General features: G+C 36.3%; 3 protein-coding genes across 5 annotated transcripts in view; 1 reads left to right on the forward strand and 2 right to left on the reverse strand.

The window, feature by feature from the left end:
- The window catches only part of LOC134845631 (metal transporter nramp1 homolog), a 505,909-nt gene that overhangs the window by 244,240 nt on the left and 242,270 nt on the right, over positions 1-19,399 (reverse strand). The window lies entirely within an intron of this gene.
- LOC134845635 (dynein regulatory complex protein 8-like) overlaps positions 1-19,399 on the forward strand; it is a 302,647-nt gene that overhangs the window by 162,868 nt on the left and 120,380 nt on the right. The gene's annotated exons all lie outside the window — the stretch shown is intronic.
- The window catches only part of LOC134846270 (uncharacterized), a 54,570-nt gene that overhangs the window by 1,843 nt on the left and 33,328 nt on the right, over positions 1-19,399 (reverse strand). The window contains exons 11-14 of the mRNA XM_063863552.1: positions 5,819-5,938; positions 4,738-4,896; positions 4,191-4,384; positions 3,639-3,779 (exon numbers count right to left, since the gene is read on the reverse strand). Coding sequence (XP_063719622.1) covers positions 3,639-3,779; positions 4,191-4,384; positions 4,738-4,896; positions 5,819-5,938 — 614 coding nt within the window. The remainder of the gene's footprint in view (positions 1-3,638; positions 3,780-4,190; positions 4,385-4,737; positions 4,897-5,818; positions 5,939-19,399) is intronic.

Genomic DNA, 19,399 nt, shown 5'->3' on the forward strand with positions numbered 1-19,399 from the left:
CAAGGGGTTCTCTGCAGATCAAAACCGAACCAATCAACAATATTCGTGGATCCAGGGGACGAGGAATGCCAAGGGGACGGGGCCAATGCCCAAATCGGGGGGGGGGGGGTCGAACACAAGAACGAATGCAAGAACGGAGATGTTACAATTGCGATCAGCCGAACTTCACTCCAGAAAACCGACAACGATGCCCAGCAAGAGCCGTCACATGCAATTCTTGCAAAAAGGTCGGGCACTTTGAGAGAACTTGTCGGGGAAAACGACAGTCACGGGGGGGACAGCCAGTTGGACTAATCCAAGGGGATGAGCCATTTGATGGAGAGGATATACTACCTCGGATGACGTTGGCTCACAAGTTGCGGCCAATTCAGTAGGTTTTGTTAAACGAGAACACCACAGCTGGTCATCGGAAAGTTCAGACGACTACAAGGTTATGGCAATTAGACGTAAGCAAGAGACGCTATTGAAAAATGCCGGACCTAAGCTTAAAATATATATTAATGGACACCCGATGAACATCTGGATCGACAGTGGATCGCCAATATCCATATTAACACTGGATGGCTTGAGGAAAACAGTGGGACGAGCGGTAATCAATTTGAACTAAGATGACATTGAAGACGACGAATTTCGGGACTACAGCAACAATCGGATCAAAATGTTAGGAAAAATGGAGCTTGAGTTGGCATCCAACGGCTGGAAGACGATAGCAGAAGTCCGAGTTATTGGAGGGACCAGACCATCAATCGTGGGACGTGACTTGATGGGGAAACTCGGACTCCAGTTGATGCAAGCAGATCCAAGGGGGGCAGTGATGAACATCCAGGGGACGGAAGACAGTTCATGTGAGAAGGAGCACGTTGGAGAATCGGAGGATGAGCAGATGGACCCGTGGCAACTATAGTTTAGTAAGCTATTCCCAAAACTTTTTACTAGGATCGGAAAAATTAGAAACTACAAGGTTCAAGCGGAATTTTTCAAAAATCTTGTACCATTGCAGCAGAAGGGACGGAGAGTGCCGGTGACGCTCCAAGAAAAGGTGGACAAGGAGATTGATAAGCTAATAACTCAGGGACATATAGAAAAGTTGAAAGAATGTTCGGATCGATATTTTGTTTCTCCGATCGTGATCACCGAAAAAGACGGGTCCGTGAAATTAGCGTTGGAATCTCAAGAACTTAATAAACAAGTTCATAAAAACAAATACCAAATGCCAAACATATAAGATGTTGTAGATACAATAGGTAGAACTTGTTTATCAAAACAAATACTATGTATTTAATTTTTACATCTGTACGGAAATGTGAGGGGCTACATATTTACATGTCAATCAATTTAGTTGCTATCCATTTATTACTTATCTCTGAGAGTTCTCATATTATAATTAAGTGTGATTTTGGTACCTGCCTGTCAATCAGTCTAGATCTGTCTAGCTGTTATGTGTTGACCTCTAGTTTAGTGTCTTATGTATGCGAACTAGAAATCAGTTGAATTAACAGTTAACAGGAACGTTTTTCTATCCCTTGTTATAGCCTTGAACCTCTAGTAGCTGCAGAGAAAAGAGCAGAAATCAGAAGAAAATTCTCGTTCAATTCATCGATTCAAAACTAAAATGCGCAACTCTTTCCCGTGAATATATAGAGCTTTCAGGCCGCCCTCAGTAGATGCAGCCTTCTACCGGTTCGCACTGCTTATAACCATCCCACCTTTTTATCCACGGGGGAAAGGACCAACACAAGAGCTGTACAGCTCATCACGGCGAACCGCTGTTGTGCCCCTGTTTAAGAACTACATGCAATTTTTTTTGGTTATTTTTCTGGGCTGGGTAATGTTGCTTCATCCTCAAGCAACGAGCACCTTCAAATAATTTCAACCTGCCTTTGGAGTCAAACCATTCTAGGCTTGAGTAGAAAAGAAATTCTCAAGTCCGAGCACAGCAGCTGATTCAGTAATTATTGCGAACGCAAATTTAGAAAAGAGCGGAGCTTAACTGGCTTGTCCAGATACAAGTAGTTTGAAGACTACCATGATTCTTACTGTATGAGTCTCGTAATCTGGAACTAGACATTTTTTCCCGTAAACAACTTCTACACATTTGTAATTGACATGATGTTGCTTTTTTACCAATTCTTGGCATTTTCAAAATTAGCAAAAATCAAATAGCCGGACTATAGTTTGTTGGCTTACGTTTTGTCGGCTTAGTTGCTACGCCATGATTTTGGATTAGCTACACTGTAAGCAATTTTAATTGTAGTCTCAAGTATTGTTGATATACTCCTGTATTTTTCAAATTTACTATCCCTGACTAATACATTTTCCATTGTTTTTTTTTTCGTTTAGAAAATTTATTCGGCCTAAATAACTTGGGCTCATGTTTTGTCAAGGATGAAAATTGATTATTATTGTTTTGAACAAATCAATTGGGTTATAGTATAAAAGTTGCAATTTCTAACAATTCATTTGAACAAATTTTTTTTATGACAACAGTTTTCTTTGGCATTTTTTGTTTTCGAATCAACTAGAGTCTAACCACGTGTTATTGTTTTAGTGATTGCTCAAAAAATATTGATTTTTTTTAAATGCTAAGGATTGTGCTTTTCGCTTAGATTTTGTGTATTTCCAAAAAACTGTTGTTTTTTTATGACAGCAATTTCATGTGGCATTTTGTGGATCAATTGTTGTCTAACCTTGTCTTTTTGGCTCAATGAACGCTTGGAAAAAACGAAAAGCTCGTTTCAAACTAGTGATTGTGTTTCTCATCTGTTTTTCTCTGATGCAATTTTTCGTATTTCCAAAAAATTGTTGATTTTATTAAAGTTTTTTTGTGACAACAGTATCCTTTGGCCTTTTTGTTTTCGGATCAATTGATGTCTAACCGTGACTTTGAAAAACGCAATTTTTTTTGGTCTAAATTTTCCAAAAAGTGCCTAAAAACGCCGTTTTTGGCCTGTTTTTTAAAAGTTTGCCTGCGGCGCAGAAAATTTTGTCAAATTACGGTCTTTATAGTGACTTGCAATACCTCAGAAAATCAATTAGGTCGACCTAAAGAAAAGGTCGACAAAATTTTCAAAAACTTTTTTAAAAATCCGACCACCCTCCCCCCTCGAGAAATTCACAGATCCGCGCCTGGTCTAGGGTGTTGTTGGCTTAGCGAACGCTCGGAAAATACTAAAAGCATATTTAATGCTTGTGGTTGTATTTCACGTCTACTTTTCTGAGGTTGAATTTTTCGTATTTCCAAAAAAAATGTTGATTTTTTCAAGTTATTTTCTTCTTAGTTATCTCCATCTCACTGTCTATTTGGTACCTAGCAATGCAACCCTTTCGCTCCGCTTTATCTCTGTGTTAAAGTTGAAGCAACATGTACCAGCTTAGGAAGTAATGTAGCCAACTGACATTTGCCGAGGCATTGATGAATTTAAGGAGACAGTGAAAATGACTGGTTCCCTTTCAAGGTTCGCCACCCTAATAGAATTAATTAAATCACCGTTATTTTTCTAATTAGGCCGACCGCTTCATTCAATTTTGGTTACAGTTTTCATCATTTTGCTCAAAATATGCTCAAAATTTGCTCAAAAATAGCATACCCAGTAACCTTCTAACGTGACTTAATACCGCTGGGCAAGACCACTACTTACGGTCGGCTTTTGCAAGCGGCGCAGCAGTGGAGTTTTCGGGCAAGAAAGCCACTGTGACGCTGATGATTCCGGCCGTATTCTTGTTGAAGCGTGCGCTTCGCCTCACTCGTTTGGTCTGGTCGTCACATGTATTGAACCAATCTAAACCAAAGCCATTTTTATCAGCATATGTGACGCACAGCTACGATGCTTATTTTTACTTGTCTAAAATATGCTAATTTGGTATCAACGCAAAAGTTTCATGCTTTTTTTTCTCAGCGCTGAGTTTGAGTTAAGGAAGTTTTTAACATTGATCAAACCACGACAGAAAAAGCGTTATTAAGAGATAGCACCAGACCTTATCTGGCTATTATTTCAAGTACCTGATTTCGCATTGAAAGAGTAAAAAAGCACCACAAAATTACACAATCAGAAATCGGAATACAAAAACTATTTGATACAAAAATTTTGCGGTCCCTAACAAAAACTAAAGCACTCCCGAAGATAAAATTCCTGCCCAGTGGTGAGAACAAAAAGTAGTTTGAAAAGTGTTTTAAAAAGTAGAGTTCCTACTTTCTGGCAGGAGACTATCTGCACATATCTGTTCGGTCTGGTCGCACAATTCATAGTAGCAGAAGTAGTAGGTCTCCTCCAGCGCCTCTCCTCCTTTGGAGAGGTTAATGAACTTGTGGGCGACGAATGTGAACCGAACTGCCTGGTTGTTGTCGACTTGCCCCACCCACTCAAAATCTTCATCAGCCGCACAACTAAACAAAAATGATTATGTTACAAGTTTTATGTTTCATACGATAAAAAAAAAGTTTTGTCTGCTGTCATGACAAAATCTGACTAAATAATGTCCGCTATTGACTGATTTTAGAACTTTCATTTTTTTAATTGAAATTTGGGGTGAAGTTTGCCTACCTCCATCGATGCTATGTAGTAACCAGCACTTCTATCGATAAAAGGAACCAACGAACCCACGAGTAACACGCGCTCAAATTTTCACCACAGAGGCATTAACAAAAAAAAGCGACTTAATACAGTATGACAAAATCAAGTAACTGAAACAAGAAGGATCAAACACTAAATCAGTTGCTGCTGTCGTGTTTTCGCTCACCCGTTGGTCATGATGATGACCTTGTCCTGGTCATAAATGTCTGGGGAGGGTGTGGCCCAGCACTCTTCCAGATACAGTCCCAGCTGGCTGTCCCCAGTGGCCAGTCTGGCCTCAAATGACAGCTGGCTGTTGTCCCCCGGCACGTACCAAGGGTAGTCACTAACAGAACGAACAACAGAAAAAAAAATTAAGTGCTGTCATGTCAACTTCATAATCTAAAGAAGGTATCCGATATTGAAAGGAAAGAATAGCGTCCGTACATGAAATTGCCAATAGCTTTTTCCATGTCAGAACTGCTAGTCTAAAAATTGTTGCCCTAAACAAAGTGTTTTTGTAGTCGCCAAAAAATTGAACTTTCTAAAATTCGAATGAGAAGATCTGAGCTAAATTGTAGAATATTGATTAGCATGAATTAAGAATAAGGAAATTTTATTTATTTAATGTATTATTTAATGTAATGTCAGTAGGTAGCCGAATCTTTATCTGCGTTTAACTTCTAATAAGTAAAATGTCAATTAACATGGATTTAAGTCAAGGAAACTTGACTCATTATCGTGCAGTTTATTATCGTGTGTTATGAATCAATATTATCTTGCTATTCGATAATTTTGCACAACTTTTTAAAAACTCAATCACTTTGGTAGTCATTTCGACGCTTCGTTGCTTAAATGACTTTTTATTTGATGCAAGCGTTATTTTTTGAACTTGTAGTACAAGGGTTGCATAACCGCACGGTAACTAAACTTTTTGCTACCAAGTAGTTTTAGCAGTTTAAATTTTTCTCTACACTCAAGTTTTATCGAATAAAATTTAAATAACAATGAAATTGTGAGGATTGGCAAAAAAGCATCAATTTCTGTTCGCATAATCTGTGAAAAGTTTCATGAGATTAGAGCATCTTACAAAAACTAATTGATTTGCCGTTATCTGTAATCTAAGATCGGAAGTTTTTTAAAAAATTTTTTATCCCCGAACGCTTCCTTGCTAGTAATTTATTCGTCGGAAAACGCGGAATTTTTACTCATTAGTGAGTTTTTTAGGGAATATTTTTCAGTACGAAGAGTATTATATTTGATCTTACGCCACAACTTGACCATAGGAGTAGTCTTCGTAGAGGAAGAGAGAGACGTTGAATGAACCCACCGCCTCGACCACCTCAGCCTCGAAGAACTCCAGTTCCGTCCCGAAAGCCTCACTATGCCTGTTCACAAAAAACCATAATACTAACAAATTGTTTCCAAACGATATCTAGTTAAAGAGTCATAGTCGAAATGATCCGTGCTCGTTGCTTCAGAATAAAGCAACATAACCCAAGCCAAGAAAAACAGCCAAAAAACTGCAAGACTGACCCAGGGTTACAACAGCGGTTCTCCATGAAGAGTTGAACAGCTTTTTAGTCATTTCCCTTGCGGATAAATCATTTTAAACAATTGGAGTGAGGGGATTGAGATTTCCACCTCAGGAGTCCGATCACGATGTTATTACTGCGCGAAGTCAATTTTAAGTCGAAGACTCTTAAAACATATTCAGTGTCACTGCGCTATGATTTTTAAAGAGAAGATGACCCTGAAACAAAGTAACCTTTGTTCTCTTTTAAAGGCGGCGCCTTAAAATTCAGATATCTGCATTGGATTCGCATTCATCGAAAATGGTCACAAAATCAACCGGAAAATTTGCCCGCATGAATGATGCCAATTGCAAAACCAGAAGCAAAACCAGAAGCAAATCAATTTAGCTCAGTTCATCAACATCTTAAAACTGTCAAAAATGGTCAGCTAAAAAGACGGAAACTGTCTGGAGCAAAAACAACCAAAAACAAATACTGAACATCAGAACAAAACAAATTTGTGCGTATTTTATTCTTCCGGTTTTCAAATAACATGGCGAAAAAATGTATAGTTAAAACCAAGTTGGTTGAACGAAACTTCTACTAACTCAACTAGTTTTTCCGACCACAGAACGTCTGGAAAATTTAAAGAAACATGGCCAACAAGCAGTTGGAAAAAAGTCAATGAACCCAAGAAAACAGAAACTTCAGCTTTTGAATTTCAAAGAAAATACTATATGCCCTTAAGGCTTTGTGAATTTCAAGAACGATTTATGATTGGCAATTTTTAAAATAAATTAACCCAATTTGAATAAAAAACGGGTTCAATAGCTAAATCCTTTATAATACGTTGTGAGTTTAGGTCCGGGGTGGCCTTCTCATCTGGATAAGGGTACACCGTCTGTACGTTACGCCATCTATTTTCGGTCATAGAGGTTCGCACAACTTCTTAGTCTTATACCAATCCTTATCTTATAACCTCTCCAATTTTTCCTAGCCTCTTTAAATCTAGACATGTAATGGTTTATCGCGGAAATAGAGGAGATAAGAAAGTAACTGATTTCAATCTTTTTTATTAATTCTTTGACTGAAACTAAGAATAGCTTCAGATATACAATTTATCGTATATTTTAGTAATGGATCATAACTGGTTAGTTTTAAATATTTTACAGTGAGGAATGGCGAAGTATAAAATAAATACTTGTTTTAAAAAGGTTCCAACCGTCCGGGGCTTAGGAAGCTTTTAATTCAAAGTGTTTTCATGTGAGGAACCAACCTAGTGTCTTCTAAAATCTTTGTAGAGAGTGTAGATTGAATGTGCCTGCAAACTACATGTGATGGTGTTGGAGGATTGTTGTGACTCCAGAAAGATTGTTTTGAAGTGCAGATTTGTGTCTTGTAGTGTGTCGATTCGTTAGTCAGAGCAAGACTACGTGCATTTGCACTTTTCGTTCGAAATCGATCGAGTGGCGAGATAAAATGCTGACTTCTCTGAGTAAAGCGCCAAGCGACAAGGTTACATATGTTTGAGTTTTGACATCGATTTGGCCATTGGTCGGTTTCTATGGATACTTTTTATGCGATGTCGGCTCCACAATTTTTATACAGTGAGGGTTGTGACTCCGGCTAGCAATACCAATAAGTTTGCCATTCCATAGTTGGAATGTCAACAAATGTTCACCTCGCCTCTGCTGCTCGTGCTTTATGCTCTGAGAAATTTTTTACAAATTTTTCTCTTAATTTTAGTAATTTTTTTTTAGTTGTCTTCGCTGAAGCTTTTTAATTAGTTTGGTTGTTTTAACGAGTTTTTCACCATTCCTAAGAACAATTAAGTGCGTTTATTGTAAGCGTTGTATAAAGCGAGGGTTGAGGACGGCTATAAAGCATGCTCAGGATGTCCTTTACTGTTTGGTTAGGCCGGTTGGAGTATACTTGTGAGTGTTTCTTCGAGTATAGTAATTTTTGTTCGTAACAGTTTTTTTTGTCTCAAGTGTTTTGCCAGTTGTTTTTTGTGGTAGTGTCCTTTCCTTAAAAACAGTTTGTCTAGGATTAGTGTTGACTTGGGGTTTTTTAAGGTTTTATGTGGTCTTAATGACCAATTGATTATGTTTTACAAGAATGTTTCATTCAGTTTGATGTGGTTTCAATATAGTGGAATTTTCCTGAACATGTTGATATTGTGGTGTTGTTAGTAAACTGCGTTGGTTATTCAAGCCGAAATTTTTATTTCAACCGGTTTAAAAGAAAGTTTGCAACGTGTGAAAGCTGTTTAAAATATTAACAAAAATTTCCTTTTAATTGTCCCCAACAGCGTCTGAAAATATGAAAGAAAAAAAAAACAACTCCAATTTTAAATAAACTTTATAAATTATTTCATAAAGTGCTAACCCATTTCAACCCACTACTAAGTGCTTAATAAAAAACTTAAATCAGCACAAAACTAGTATTTCAAATGCAGTAAACCGTCACACAAGTCAATAAATCAAAAAACGAATCATAAATTAAAGATAAAAGTAAAGTGCAAAAATTTTGTTAACTCGCGTAAAAATGGGCGAGTTGGAGAGATTAACAAAATTTTTGCACTTCACTTTTATCTTTAATTTATGATTCGTTTTTTGATTTATTGCCTTGTGTGACGGTTTACTGCATTTGAAATACTAATTTCGTGCTGAGTTAGATTTTTTATTAAGCACTTAGTAGTGGGTTGAAATGGGTTAGCATTTTATGAAATAATTTTTAAAGTTTATTTAAAATTGGAGTTGTTTTTTTCTTTCATATTTTCAGAAGCTATTGGGGACAATTAAAAGGAAATTAGAAATCTACAACACTATGTAGATGCAAGAAGTTTTTGAATTTGTTATTTTTTTTAGTAATCGCACATTAACGTGGAGCCTGGTTCGGGGGGCATTCTATTGGGAAAAAAATTATAGATGGTTGGTGATTGTATTAAAAGCTTTGATATCAAGCTAATTACTTTTCTGGTGCGTATTAGTCGCCATCGACGCTCAAGTGTTTTGATGGTTTTGAGTTGTTCTGGGGAAACATTGAAATCGTGGTTAGTGTTTTGGATCAAATTATAAAAATTATGATTGAATTTCGTGACATAAAAAGTTTCTAAGCGTAGAATTGCGACAAGTTGGATGTATTCAGGTGGGATGATCACGGGCAGGTTTCGTCTATAATAAAAGTATTAGTGGGGGAAAAATTTGTACATTTGTCGCACGGGAACTTAATTTCGAAGAGCGCCGTACAGTTTTGTCCCTTTGATGCAATAAGTGAAATTCAAAAAAAAGGTGATATGTAGTTTGAGTTTTTAAACATGCAGTGGTGATGGGGGTTACGTGAAGGTGAGCTTCAAACAAATTGAATTTGAATAAACTGATAATAAGTATGAGTGTGGGTTAGTTTTGTTTTTAACTTCAATTTGTGTGAGCAATTATAACCTTTTCTTTGAGGATGAAGAAATTAAAACGTAGTTGAAAATGATCAAAGCGTCTGAGATATGATTTGTATGCTTTGCTGTTATTAGGTGCATGATGGAAGATGCGGTATGGTGAATCTTCCATATACCAATGGACATTATCGTCGTAGTATTAATGCATGGTAGCGACTTAGTATCCGTGACAGGTCAATGTTAGTGAAATATTCTCCTGGAGTTACACTAATACGCTGGTAAAAAAAGCTGTTGTATAAAGTTTGTCAACATCAGATTTGCTAAGTGGTGTGCTAAGTGGACTAGTGAAAGTATAAAAGCAAAACCGAAGAAGTGCAGGGAAGGTGTGAAAAAACCCTAAAGTGTCATGAACATAAACATATCGTCGGCCGTGGGATTCTTCATAGGGAAAGTTCGTCGTTATCAATTTTTCTGACTGGTATGCTAAGTGGAGTAGTGAAATTTTAAAAGCAAAATCAAAGGAGTGAAGAGAAGGTGTCCAAAAACCTAGGGTGTCATCAACATGAGCATTATGTCGGCTTTGGATTTTTTCTTCTCAAAACAGCATTACGGAAAAAATGGGATGGTTACTAGCATATGTTGATGCGTGTTACTGTGTCAGTGATGATGGTTTTGATGGAGTCGGGATGTGGGAGAACGGTTTACTAGGTATATGGGATGGTTATTTGGTTGTTTTGCTTAATTAGTACGCGTTCTGCTAGAATTGATGTGTTACGAGTGAATGGGGGTTCTGAGGGTGAAGCGGTTGGGTGTTTTAAATTTTGTATCAGCTAATGTTGCTGGATAACTTATCTAAATCGTGATCAAACTGATCGCCGGTTATTGGGTTAGGCTTGTCGTCAGTAGCGCTAGAAAAAAAACGGTTAGCGTCTGTGCAGGATGAACCTGAGTTAGATGAAAGGGTAAGTACGGAGAAAATTTAGTAGTGGGGCTTGCTTCGGAATCTAAAATTTCGCCAGGATTGTTGATGATGTTACGGGTGTTAAATACAACTTGCGCAGGGTCGTCAAAGTGCATGTGGAAGGATTTCGATGATAGAAGGAAAAATTTGAGTACAATACCAGTAGAGGAGATGAGAGGAAAAACTTACACACAAATTATATTGTGGTTCATCGTATGTTTTTTAACTGTTTAATATCTTTATAATTTTGTGATTAAGTAAGGTTTTGTTATTTGAAGTTGAAAAAAATCCAAAAATTTATGGAATCATAATCGGGCTACACTTGCTTGTCTGATGACTTGCTTATGTATTGCACATGGATTATATACTTGTTAAAAAAAAATTATACAAAAATTAAATGTTGCTATAAAATTATTGTTTATTATGGTTCTTCATGAAGAGTTGAACAGCTTTTTAGTCATTTCTCTTGCGGATAAATCATTTTAAAAAATTGGTGAGGGGATTGAGATTTCCACCTCAGGAGTCCGATTCACGATGTTATTACTGCGCGAAGTCAATTTTAAGTCGAAAACTCTTAAAACATATTCAGTGTCACTGCGCTATGATTTTTAAAGAGAAGATGACCCTGACACAAAGTAACCTTTGTTCTCTTTTAAAGACGGCGCCGTAAAATTCAAATATCTGCATTGGATTCGCATTCATCGAAAATGGTCACAAAATCAACCGGAAAATTTGCCCGCATGAATGATGCCAATTGCAAAACCAGAAGCAAAACCAGAAGCAAATCTATTTAGCTCAGTTCATCAACATCTTAAAACTGTCAAAATGGTCAGCTAAAAAGACGGAAACTGTCTGGAGCAAAAACAACCAAAAACAAATACTGAACATCAGAACAAAACAAATTTGTGCGTATTTTATTCTTCCAGTTTTCAAATAACATGGCGAAAAAATGTATAGTTAAAACCAACTTGGTTGAACGAAACTTCTCCTAACTCAACTAGTCTTTCCGACCACAGAACGTCTGGAAAATTTAAAGAAACATGGCCAACAAGCAGTTGGAAAAAAAGTCAATGAACCCAAGAAAACAGAAACTTCAGCTTTTGAATTTCAAAGAAAATACTATATGCCCTTAAGGCTTTGTGAATTTCAAGAACGATTTATGATTGGCAATTTTTAAAATAAATTAACCCAATTTGAATAAAAAACGGGTTCAATAGCTAAATCCTTTATAATACGTTGTGAGTTTAGGTCTGGGGTGGCCTTCTCATCTGGATAAGGGTACACCGTCTGTACGTTACGCTATCTATTTTCGGTCATAGAGGTTCGCACAACTTCTTAGTCTTATACCAATCCTTATCTTATAACCTCTCTCATTTTTCCTAGCCTCTTTAAATCTAGGCATGTAATGGTTTATCGCGGAAATAGAGGAGATAAGAAAGTAACTGATTTCAATCTTTTTTATTAGTTCTTTGACTGAAACTAAGAATAGCTTCAGATATACAATTTATCGTATATTTTAGTAATGGATCATAACTGGTTAGTTTTAAAAATTTTACAATGAGGAATGGCGAAGTATAAAATAAATACTTGTTTTAAAAAGGTTCAAACCGTCCGGGGCTTAGGAAGCTTTTAATTCAAAGTTTTTCATGTGAGGGATCAACCTAGTGTCTTCTAAAATCTTTGTAGAGAGTGTAGATTGAATGTGCCTGCAAACTACATGTGATGGTGTTGGAGGATTGTTGTGAGTCCATAAAGATTGTTTTGAAGTGCAGATTTGTGTCTTGTAGTGTGTCGATTCGTTAGTCAGAGCAAGACTACGTGCATTTGCACTTTTCGTTCGAAATCGATCGAGTGGCGAGATAAAATGCTGACTTCTCTTGGTAAAGCGCCAAGCGACAAGGTTACATATGTTTGAGTTTTGACATCGATTTGGCCATTGGTCGGTTTCTATGGATACTTTTTATGCGATGTCGGCTCCACAATTTTTATACAGTGAGGGTTGTGACTCCGGCTAGCAAAACCAATAAGTTTGCCATTCCATAATTGGAATGTCAACAAATGTTCACCTCGCTTCTGCTGCTCGTGCTTTATGCTCTGAGAAATTTTTTACAGATTTTTCTCTTAATTTTAGTAATTTTCTTTTTAGTTGACTTCGCTAAAAAGAAAATTTAGTTGTCTTCGCAGAAGTTGTAAGCAATGGTAAGCAAGTGTTTTATGTAACTTTGTGTCATCTTTTGAACCTCGTGTGAATTAAAAATATTTTACAGTGAGGAATGGCGAAGTATAAAATAAATACTTGTTTTGAAAAGGTTCCAACCGTCCGGGGCTTAGGAAGTTTTTAATTCAAAGTTTTTCATGTGAGGGATCAACCTAGTGTCTTCTAAAATCTTTGTAGAGAGTGTAGGTTGAATGTGCCTGCAAACTACATGTGATGGTGTTGGAGGATTGTTGTGACTCCAGAAAGATTGTTTTGAAGTGCAGATTTGTGTCTTGTAGTGTGTCGATTCGTTAGTCAGAGCAAGACTACGTGCATTTGCACTTTTCGTTCGAAATCGATCGAGTGACGAGATAAAATGCTGACTTCTCTGAGTAAAGCGCCAAGCGACAAGGTTACATATGTTTGAGTTTTGACATCGATTTGGCCATTGGTCGGTTTCTATGGATACTTTTTATGCGATGTCGGCTCCACAATTTTTATACAGTGAGGGTTGTGACTCCGGCTAGCAATACCAATAAGTTTGCCATTCCATAGTTGGAATGTCAACAAATGTTCACCTCGCCTCTGCTGCTCGTGCTTTTTGCTCTGAGCAATTTTTTACAAATTTTTCTCTTAATTTTAGTAATTTTCTTTTTAGTTGTCTTCGCTGAAGCTTTTTAGTTAGTTTGGTTGTTTTAACGAGTTTTTCACCATTCTTAAGAACAATTAAGTGCGTTTATTGTAAGCGTTGTATAAAGCGAGGGTTGAGGACGGCTATAAAGCATGCCCAGGATGTCCTTTACTGTTTGGTTAGGCCGGTTGGAGTATACTTGTGAGTGTTTCTTCGAGTATAGTAATTTTTGTTCGTAACAGTTTTTTTTTGTCTCACGTGTTTTGCCAGTTGTTTTTTGTGGTAGTGTCCTTTCCTTAAAAACAGTTTGTCTAGGATTAGTGTTGACTTGGGGTTTTTTAAGGTTTTATGTGGTCTTAATTACTAATTGACTATGTTTTAAAAGAATGTTTCATTCAATTTGATGTGGTGTCAATATAGTGGAATTTTCCTGAACATGTTGATATTGTGGTGTTGTTAGTAAACTGCGTTGGTTATTCAAGCCGAAATTTTTTTTTCAACCGGTTTAAAAGAAAGTTTGCAACGTGTGAAAGCTGTTTAAAATTTTTATATGTTAGTTTGTGAAGTTTGGAATTATTTTCATTGCGCAATTCTTAATCAGAAGTTGTCAAGAGTTTTAGGCAGTTTGCGTAAAAATGGTCGAGTTGGAGAGATTAACAAAATTTTTGCACTTTACTTTTATCTTTATTTTATGATTCGTTTTTTGATTTATTGACTTGTGTGACGGCTTACTGCATTTGGTATACTAGTTTCGTGCTGAGTTAAATTTTTTATTAAGCACTTAGAAGTGGGTTGAAATGGGTTAGCACTTTATGAAATAATTTATAAAGTTTATTTAAAATTGGAGTTGTTTTTTTTTTCATATTTTCAGAAGCTATTGGGGACAATTAAAAGGATATTAGAAATCTACAACACTTTGTAAATGCAACAAAATTTTTTGAATTTGTTTTTTTTTAGTAATCGCATATTTACGTGGAGCCTGGTTCGGGTGGCATTCAATTGGGAAAAAAATTATCGATGGTTGGTGATTGTATTAAAAGCTTTGATATCAAGCTAATTATTTTTCTGGTGCGTATTAGTCGCCATCGATGCTCAAGTGTTTTGATGGTTTTGAGTTGTTCTGGGGAAACATTGAAATCGTGGTTAGTGTTTTGGATCAAAGTAAATTATGATTGAATTTCGTGACATAAAAAGTTTCTAAGCGTAGAATTGCGACAAGTTGGATGTATTTAGGTGGGATGATCACGGGCAGGTTTCGTCTAGATTAAAAGTATTAGTGGGGGAAAAATTTGTACATTTGTCGCACGGGAACATAATTTCGAAGAGCGCCGTACAATTTTGTCCCTTTGATGCAATAAGTGAAATTCAAAAAAATAAGGTAATATGTAGTTTGAGTTTATAAACATGCAGTGGTGATGGGGGTTACGTGAAGGTGAGCTTCAAACAAAATGAATTTGAAAAAACTGATAATAAGTATGAGTGTGGGTTAGTTTTGTTTTTAACTTCAATTTAGTTTTGTTTTTATCTTTTTCTTTGAGGATGAAGAAATTAAAAAGTAGTTGAAAATTATCAAAGCGTCTGAGATATGATTTGTATGCTTTGCTGTTATTAGGTGCATGATGGAAGATGCGGTATGGTGAATCTTCCATATACCAATGGACATTATCGTCGTAGTATGAATGCATGGTAGCGACTTAGTATCCGTGACAGGTCAATGTTAGTGAAATATTCTCCTGGAGTTACACTAATACGCTGGTAAAAAAAGCTGTTGTATAAAGTTTGTCAACATCAGATTTGCTAAGTGGTGTGCTAAGTGGACTAGTGAAAGTATAAAAGCAAAACCGAAGAAGTGCAGGGAAGGTGTGAAAAAACCCTAAGGTGTCATGAACATAAACATATCGTCGGCCGTGGGATTCTTCATAGGGAAAGTTCGTCGTTATCAGTTTTTCTGACTGGTATGCTAAGTGGAGTAGTGAAATTTTAAAAGCAAAATCAAAGGAGTGAAGAGAAGGTGTCCAAAAACCTAGGGTGTCATCAACATGAGCATTATGTCGGCTTTGGATTTTTTCTTCTCAAAACAGCTTTACGGAAAAAATGGGATGGTTACTAGCATATCTTGATGCGTGTTACTGTGTCAGTGATGATGGTTTTGATGGAGTCGGGATGTGGGAGAACGGTTTACTAGGTATATGGGATGGTTATTTGGTTGTTTTGTTTAATTAGTACGCGTTCTGCTAGGATTGATGTGTTACGAGTGAATAGGGGTTCTGAGGGTGAAGCGGTTGGGTGTTTTAAATTTTGTATCAGCTGATGTTGCTGGAAAACTTATCTAAATCGTGATCAAACTGATCGCCGGTTATTGGGTTAGGCTTGTCGTCAGTAGAGCTAGAAAAAAAAACGGTTAGCGTCTGTGCAGGATGAACTTGAGTTAGATGAAAGGGTAAGTACGGAGAAAATTTAGTAGTGGGGCTTGCTTCGGAATCTAAAATTTCGCCAGGAGTGTTGATGATGTTACGGGTGTTAAATACAACTTGCGCAGGGTCGTCAAAGTGCATGTGGAAGGATTTCGATGATTGAAGGAAAAACTTGAGTACAATACCAGTAGAAGAGATGAGAGGAAAAATTTACACACAAATTATATTGTGGTTCATCGTATGATTTTTAACTGTTTAGTATCTTTATAATTTTGTGATTAAAAAATGTTTTGTTATTTGAAGTTGAAAAAAATCCAAAAATTTATGCGAATCATAATCGGGCTACACTTGCTTGTCTGATGACTTGCTTATGTATTGCATATGGATTATATACTTGTTAAAAAGAAAAAAAATTATACAAAAAGTGAACATTGCTTATAAAATTATTGTTAAACGTTCTAGAATGTAAAAAGGTCATCCTAGGAATTATTTGAGATCAACTTTTATGTGTAAAAAACTGCAAGTAACGACTGGAGGGATATCTTGATATTGATTTTTTTTCTCTGTTTAGGTATATTTAATCTTTATTATCTTCAAAATATCAAGTACCGCTAGATATCTGAGAAGCCTACTGTTTTGGCAAGTTTTCTTAAGTTTTAATCTGAAGATTGTTTTTGGATTGTATCTGATCTGGTGAGATGTTCTGGAAATTTTTGTGATCTAATGTGATGTTGTACATCAAGTTTTGAGTAAAATCAGATTGATTGTAAGTCGATGTTTGGTTTTCTGGCTATTGCGCGAATGCTTTCCGATGAAAGTTTCCTTAGTGGTTGTTTTAATGGCGGGTATGATTGAGGAAATAAGAATTACCTTCTTCGGGATTAAGTTGTACTGCGTTGTGGCTGATTTTTGGTCCACATGGGACGGCATTTTGCCCCAAAAAAATGTGCGTCAGTGCAGAGTGTCTGCAAAACGAAATCCAAAATAGCCGCGTTTGTCTGAAAAAAACATACAGTGGTGATGCTTTTTTTGTGCACGTATCATACCAAAGGATGTTTCCTTCATAACCTATAAATTTTGAGTGGTTTCCTAAGAGGAGATATCATGCATAGGGGGTTTTATTACTGCTAGTGCTAATGATTGTAAGTTTTGTGTTGGCTCGAGTTCACATAAGTGATGAAAAAATCCAATTTCTGAAAAAATATTTATTGAAAAATTCAGCTAAATTTGCCATCAAGTTTCATATCTATGTGTACAACATAATGTATTCCTCCAATATATGCATGATTCATTAGTGATTTTTCTTGGAGATGTGGGGTACCACGGTTTTCTGGGAATGGTTTTCCTCCTGTTTGTCCATTGTTTTTGTGTAGTGAGAAGGGTATGTAGAACTGGCCCTCGTCGCGGTTTCTTTCTCTTGCGGCGTCAGTGATAACAGTTTTTTTTGTCTTCATGTCCTATTCGTTTTCATATTTGACTTAAGTTTCTGAATATTGTTTTTTAAATAATGGTCTTGTATAATTAAATGTGTTATTTGTTTCTGGAATAAATTGAAAACGTGTTAGTTTATTTTGATGTCTGGAATGTTTCTTTAGAATTTTCTGTCTGACTTCTTTTGCGTGGATTTACCTGCTCAAATTTATTGATTCTAAAAAAAACTTCGGTGGAAATTTATCATTTCTTCTTGAATTTTAGCGACTTGGAATAGGGTACAAGTTTCATCGGGTAATCAAACAACGGCTGCTTGTATGCGAGTTGTGGGATCTCAGTATCTTTGATTGTTTTTTTTATGGTAAGCAAGTGTTTTATGTAATTTTGTGTCATCTTTTGAACCTCGTGTGAATTAAATTTATCGAGTTGTGATTTCCAATGAAAAAACAAGAATTCTAGATATCCTGTAATTTTTGTGATGGCTGTGCAGTTTGTTTGATTATTCATTCCAGTCTCAGGTATCCAGTTTTGCCGTGGTCATAGACCTAATGTCCAAGGCACCATGGTAAGGATGTTTGTCGTCTGGTCGTATCTGACGTTGACTATGTTCTAGCCGTTTTTGATGATGTGAGTCTGAAAGAATGTGAATGTTTAGAACTGTTCCTTTTTTGTCTTCTTTTTTAAACTTAAACGCCGCTCTAGTTCGTACTTGGAGTTTTCAGGATTGGGATGTAGATTTCGTTCCTTATTGCTTAGATAAAATGTTCGTGATCGAGTCTATTCAAATTTCCAGTTAAAACTTGTGTACAATGTACTTTTATAAAGAAATTTACCTGTGAATTTCCAGACTACAAAAATTGTAGCGCGGGTTTTCGAAAATAGTGTTGCAATTACGCTTGTGATTTCTATTGCCTTCGGTTCTGATTCACAATGAGTTAATTTATATATAGCATATTTATATAAAATTTTTTGTTGATTGTCGTCGCCATCATAATGTGTTAGTAAAATATCGAGCGGATCGTCATGCGGCGTTGGTTGTAAACTTTTCAGGACATAAAGTATGTTTAGTATTGTAATTATTGAAAAATTTTGTGTATGATAGCCCAGAAAAGGAGTTGAGTTGTAAAAAGATGTACAGCCAATGGTTTATCAGTGATAACTGTCATTTTCATATATCAATTCAGTGCAAATAAATGAAGGCGATAAAATTTGTGCTGTTATTTCTGGTTGAGATAAAGGTAATTGATGATGTGTAAGGTTTGTCAACTTTACTGTTTTCTCAAATTGAAATTTTATTTCTTGTTTCTAATAATGGCTGTAATTTATGATCATGAACATCTTGATGGTTATCATGTCTGTGGTGTAAGCGATGTAAAGACCAACTTTGATGCCGGGTGCTGACATAGTGCCGTCCAAATAATAGAAGAGGTACTATAAAAGTGTTCCAAGCAAGTCTTAATGGCTTGCTTGTAAATTGTAACTCTTGATATCTGTTATTTAAAGTTTGTTGTAATTCTGGTAGTAATGTATTGAATTGTGTTATGTTCGAAATTGAAGGTGATGAGGATAGCGAAAATTTGCTTGATAAAAAAGATGTTGATGTTTTGATGCAGTTTCAAGTGGGTCGCTAGTTTGATTTGATTCAATGTGTGGAAAATAACAATGTGCTCAGAATGAGAGACTTTACACTTTGTGAGGGTGTGCTCAGAATGGGAGACTTTGTGAGGGTGTGGGGGTTAGAATGTGCTATCTCGTAATTGTGCTGATGCTTGGGTAGAATATATGTATCTATTGAAAAGTTTGGTGTACACGGAGAGCTTATATCTTGAAACATAGGTGTTTCTGATATATTTTCTGTTTGTGGCGTTGAAGAAGATGAGGGTTCTGATGGTGAAATAATCTTGAAACGTGTTTTTGGTCTTGCGAAGCTTCTATTTAGTCTTGGATGATTTATTTTTCTAACATTTTTTCCTTGTAATTGGTTTCATTGTTGATGACGTCTTTTGATGAAGTCTTGTGAGATTGAGGGACAGATATTATATGTTGGTTCGTAATGTAATTTGCTTAATGGTGCGTTTTGATGTTCTTCAGTCAATGGTTCTGGTACCAGTGCTTGTCGTCCTTCAAGAAAGTAGGGGTTTTCTACATAAGATAATCGAGTTGATGTTCACGAATTGTTTGCAGATTTAGATGGACTTTCAGTTACTTGAAGATTTTCAGTAGGATTTGAGGTTCCATTGGTAGGCGGGGGATTTGGATTGGAGTTTTCTTCAACAATTTAGGCTTTTTCTATTTTCGATTTCAGTT

Source organism: Symsagittifera roscoffensis, chromosome 5, assembly GCF_963678635.1.
Source record: "Symsagittifera roscoffensis chromosome 5, txSymRosc1.1, whole genome shotgun sequence".
NCBI classification, from domain to species: Eukaryota; Metazoa; Xenacoelomorpha; order Acoela; family Convolutidae; genus Symsagittifera; species Symsagittifera roscoffensis.